This window comes from Chenopodium quinoa, unplaced genomic scaffold, assembly GCF_001683475.1.
Source record: "Chenopodium quinoa cultivar QQ74 unplaced genomic scaffold, ASM168347v1, whole genome shotgun sequence".
Classification (NCBI taxonomy): domain Eukaryota; kingdom Viridiplantae; phylum Streptophyta; class Magnoliopsida; order Caryophyllales; family Amaranthaceae; genus Chenopodium; species Chenopodium quinoa.
In genome coordinates this window covers 801,030-806,399 of record NW_018742987.1, presented here as the reverse complement: position 1 = coordinate 806,399, position 5,370 = coordinate 801,030, and the positions used below count along the sequence as shown (strand labels likewise).

Genomic DNA, 5,370 nt, shown 5'->3' with positions numbered 1-5,370 from the left:
ACTTTGGCAATATTTAAATTAGTTTTTTCCTTTTTAGGAAGAGGAAGAGTACAAGAGTAAGATTAATCATTAATTAGCCTTTTTTTTTCATGGTAATACAACCTAATTTATCAAAAACCTAATTAGAATATTTTATTTAAAAGAATTTATCTCTAGATCCAACTTCCAAATTATTATTGTAACATTTTATAAGTTTTACTATATAATAGATGATAAAATATATTAATATTATAAAAAAAGATTTGAATTGACAAACGTAAAACTTCATTAACTAGAGAAATTATGTTTTATACAATTATACCTTACACATTATTGGCTTATTGCTGATAACTATACATTAAGCATCTCTACCACACTCCAATTAAAATACAAGGCAAAACTCATAAAATGACTAAACATTATTAATTGTCATTAAGCTTTGAAAATTAAACTATTTAACAAATAACACAAGAGTTTGGATTTTCTTCCACACTATGATTGCTAACAGGATGATAATGAACATAATAGGGAGGTGCGTAAAAGCCCGTTACAGCCTCACCAACTTGGGCCTGACTTTTGGGCTCTTGTTTCTTGGGCTCATCTTTTTTCTTCTCGGGCTCTTTTGCAGGCCCAACTGAGACAATTTCTGTATGATACACTTTCCTTAGTTTACTCACTAATGCTACTGGATCTATGTCTCCTGTTAGTGTCAATTTTTTCTCCTTCATGTCCATTGAGATTGAATCAAGCCCTACAAATTCAATGTTAGCTTGTCAACATACCCTTTTCACCATTCATTTAATTAGATTATTCAGATCAAGTCCGTTTAATTATATTTGGGTTATGAGTCATTCAGATTGAGTCTAGTCAAATTAAGACACTCTTACTACTGTTACGAATATGATATTGTGATAAATTAGAATTGAGGAAATAAATCAACTATTCATACCAGTAACAGAAGAGGCCATCTTCATTGCCCTTTGCTTGCACTTCTCATCATGAACATCCAATTTCAACATCACTTTCTAAATGGTTCAACAAAAAATAAGTAGTATTAGCCTTAAAACAACATACTTGTACATAATGAGTTTTTTTTTTTTTTTTTTTTTTTTTTTTGGTGAAAAGAATATATAATGAGTTTAGTCTATAGAACAATTAAAAGAGAATTATTATTATTATTATTATTATTATATTGAGATTTGAGAATGGGAAATAAAAATAATACGTTCAGCAATCATCAGTCATCACACTTCTAAAAGTACTATTCCCTCGGTCGTGATTTATTAATAGTCATGTTAATAGCGTAATTAGACAATACAACATAAAATTAACGACTAAACGGGATAGAGGGAGTAATAACAATAATACATAATACGAATGAATTGATGATGAATCAGCAAAAAAAAAAAGGGAAGAAATAAAAAGAAATGGCATCTTATGACATACCTTCATTATTGATAAGGAGAGTAATTCGAGATCTGCGTTGAAGTGTTGTAGAATTTGTTCCTAGATTGATTAAGAGAAAGATGAGGAGTTTGAGAAGAGAAAGAGTTACTATACGTAATAAATAAAAGAAGGAAGTGTATTTATATTGAGATGTAGTCAATACTGAGTCAACCAAATGAAGGAATTTAAAGCAGTGGGCTCGACTAGTGTACTCGTACTATCCACCGTCGACTCTTAATAATAATAACCCTTTTGCCGTGTGGAGTTGGATCTTGGATGTGGTGCCGTTCTTCCTTTACTTGCCTTCTTTGGGAAGCTTTGCTGCCTTCTTTCAGGATTTTAATATTCATCAATAACTATATACGAAATACTAAAAGACACACTAACAATAACACGTGTTATCACCATATGATCTTGGCCAGAGCAAATGGTGTGATCTCGAACTATATTTATGTGATTCACTAAAAATTACTCATACTTGTGTATTCTATTATAATAAAGTAAAAATGTTCTAATTCTACTCTCTTTGATATGACTTTAACTAACTAAACTAATACAGTATAATCTTATACGGAGTTATATACACTTATAACAAATTTTTGTATCGTGACAATGGCAATCAACACATCAATTTTTTTTCCCAGAAATGTTGGCTATTGGTTGAATTATAAAACTTAATCAACATTGTTACCTCATAAAATAAGTATGTATCAATCAAAAATATTTTTATTATATTTTTTTTCCCCAATTGGATAATTTTAATCGAAATTTCACTTGTTGTGTGCTGTACTGCCGGTAGTTGCGCTCAAAATTTGTCCAGTTATGCTGGTAAGATCATGTATCACAATAATAAGTCATGTACTCACTACTCAATATTCATGTGCTATGCTTAAGGAGTATATACAATTAAGCCTACCACGACTTTCCAGTCAATGTTCGATCTAGTTTTTTTTTTTTTTTTTTTTTTTTTTTTTTTTTTTTTTTTTTTTTTTTTTTTTTTTTGGGAGATTTCCCAAGTTTTGGTACTTTCCTATGAGTAATATGTAAATTTATCTAGTAATTAATGCATGGGATACTTTAAATGGAGTAGATGTAAATTCGGAGTACTCTGTGAATACTAAGAATTGAAAAGGCGTTGATTTTCATTAGTGTTTTAGCACAGGTAATATAACGTTGTGAGCTAAAATTTCCATTTGTAGAACTCGTAGTTGTATCTTGTATGTCATTCATTTTAGCTTGAGTACATGTACTACGAGTCTACGAGTAATATAACAAAACTATTTAGATTAAGTTGAGCTTCTTAGAAGACTATGCTCATGGGTTAGTTTGCGATTAAAGCAAACAGACTGCTACAATTATCATTTGATTTTAAGATGAAACTTCACTTTGAGCTTTATTAGTGGGTCTCTAAAACGAGAAATAAACTTCTCTCGATGGCATGACTACTATCGACCACAACCACGTGTGTAAGTGTGTGTTATAAACTTACACATCCTAAAAAATGGTTACACAAAAACAAGGTTTTACTTGATGCTCCCAAAGTATATTAGCACAATCAGTATCATTCCCACTCATGGATTTGGGACCTGAGTTTCCTGTTTCTGTTTTTCACTTGTAGGCTCAAGGATAACGATTGGGCTCAAGGAGAAGGATATGCTTTGACAGAGTTCAAGTTGGGCTAAAAAAGGTAAACAAAAATTTTGGGAGCCCACGGTTGTTCTACTATTCGACCCATTAGACATCAATAAACAGACCACTGAGGTGAAAATAATGTACAGACTAAATGCACTTCATAAGAGCATCATCACTCGTGGTATAATTTTATACCACGATGTAAAAACTCATAAAAACATGCAATTTTTTACTACATTGGTGGTATAAAACTATACCATTTGATGGTATATACTAGGGCTGAACAAAACTACCCGAAAAAATCGAAAAACCGAAAACCCGAAAAACCGATCCGTAACCGTTCCGAAAATTAGGGTATCCGATCCGATAACCATAACGGTTCGGGTACCCATTCCGATAATTTGTTATCGGGTATGGTTATGGGTATCATTTTAAAATTAACGGTTACCCGATCCGATCCGATAAGCATTTTTTTTTGCTTTTTTTCCCTACTTAAATCTATTAATATAAATCTAAACTTTTACTTTACTTCATAATCACTTTATAATATCAATGATTAGTAATATTATTAATAATTTGGTCAAGATCATATGGTATTGTTTTTAATTAGTTGTAAATTATATCATAATAACGAACTTATCAGTTTCAGTTATGGGTATCACTTTTAGTGATTTTGGTTTTCGGGTACCCTTCCCATGCTCACCCCTAGACTATATACCATTCCATGGTAAACAATTGCTTTGGTCCCCGTGAAACATGAACCAACCAGGTCACGTCATATGGCTCGGTTATCATGTACTTTTTTTTTTTTTTTCAATTGCATTTTGAGAGAAAATTATAAAGTAAAAAATTACCATTGTTCAAAATTTTTCAAGAGCTACACATAGACACCCATATTGATATAGTTTTATTTTTCAAATTCACTTTTTAATACATAAATTACTTATTTTATTTAATCAACTTTACAAATATTAATTAGTTATTTCCAATAATAAAATGAAATATAATTATAATTAAATTAAGTGTATTATTAATACAAAATAGGAGAGAGAAAGTGTGGTTGTAAACTTTTTTTATACCATGGGTGGGATGATTTTTGGAGAAAGTATATTGTATTGTAGTATAGATAATGTGGATGAATGAGAAAGTGGTAGAGAGAGAGGGATGGTATAAATTTTTATACCATGAGTGATGATGGTCTAAGCACAAAAGGTACATTTATTTATTTTCTTATGATACATTAGGAATTTTTCTTTATCAGATGTTTCCCTCGTGAGGAGCATGAGGATTGAGGGGGGCTTTCTAATAAAAAAATATTGATGCGAAATCATAATGTTTTGAATTTTAACATTGATTATGATTTATGAAGCTTGTTTTGATATTTTTTTTAATATTATATAAAATAAATTTAAGTGCTAAATATATTTGGATTTTTTCTAAATGAATTGATATAATATTTTTATAACTTATACTTAAAAATAATTAAATATACAAAATATATATTAATGCTTAGAGTCGTGCGTTGTCAAACAAATTGAAAATCAAAATGAAATAATTAAAACAACATACCGATGTATGGTACTCCATAGTCCGTAGTAGACTAGTAGTAGTAATGGTAAGAAGAAGAAAGGGCAAAGAAACTTAGCTGCCTACACTATGAAAGAGGAAAAACTTCTTTCAAATCAATTGACAACTTGTAGTCTTGACTAGGTAGGGGAAGACAATGGAAAATCAACCCAAAAAAATCTTGAACCTAAAGAAAAAAAAAAAAACCTTGAGATTTCAATTGGAAAACTAAAAACCTTACACAAGAGTAGTCAACTATAAAGATGGATTTGATAAGGATCAAACTCCCACCTTGTGATTGGGAATTTGGGAGAAGGTATATCTATCATACAAATCTTTCTAACAATTACGAATTAGCAAAATTATACACATACTTCTTTGATTTTATTTTTATTTTTATTGTTGCAACGTTGATTATACACTCAAGCATACTTGAAGGAATTTACTGAAGATGATGGGTTTACGACACTTGCCCCAACATGTGTGATGTATCACAACTTATATCCGGTCAAAATAAACGTATAACGCTATATGCTGATGACTCTCCACTTGATTAACCGTATATACGCATAAAAAATGGTAGAATCAATGCCCACCATACATTATAATAGAGGATAAGATATCATGTGAAAAGTATAGACAATTAGGCAAACTGATGTGAAGTAGACCTTACTCAATCACTCATCTTTCAATCAATGTTTAAGTGGCCTCTAATTGTATCAAGATCAAAAAGTAGCCAAACACAAG

The 5,370-nt window shown here is 30.5% G+C and overlaps 1 protein-coding gene across 1 annotated transcript; it reads right to left on the bottom strand.

Annotated features, from left to right (window-relative positions):
* Positions 1-247: 247 nt before the first annotated feature.
* LOC110729583 (heavy metal-associated isoprenylated plant protein 39-like) lies at positions 248-1,634 on the bottom strand. Its single transcript, XM_021909329.1, has 3 exons — positions 1,426-1,634; positions 929-1,004; positions 248-730 (listed from the first exon to the last, which is right to left on the bottom strand). The coding sequence occupies exons 1-3, from the start codon at positions 1,429-1,431 to the stop codon at positions 435-437; spliced, it is 378 nt and encodes a 125-aa protein (XP_021765021.1). The 5' UTR covers positions 1,432-1,634; the 3' UTR covers positions 248-434.
* Positions 1,635-5,370: the final 3,736 nt, after the last annotated feature.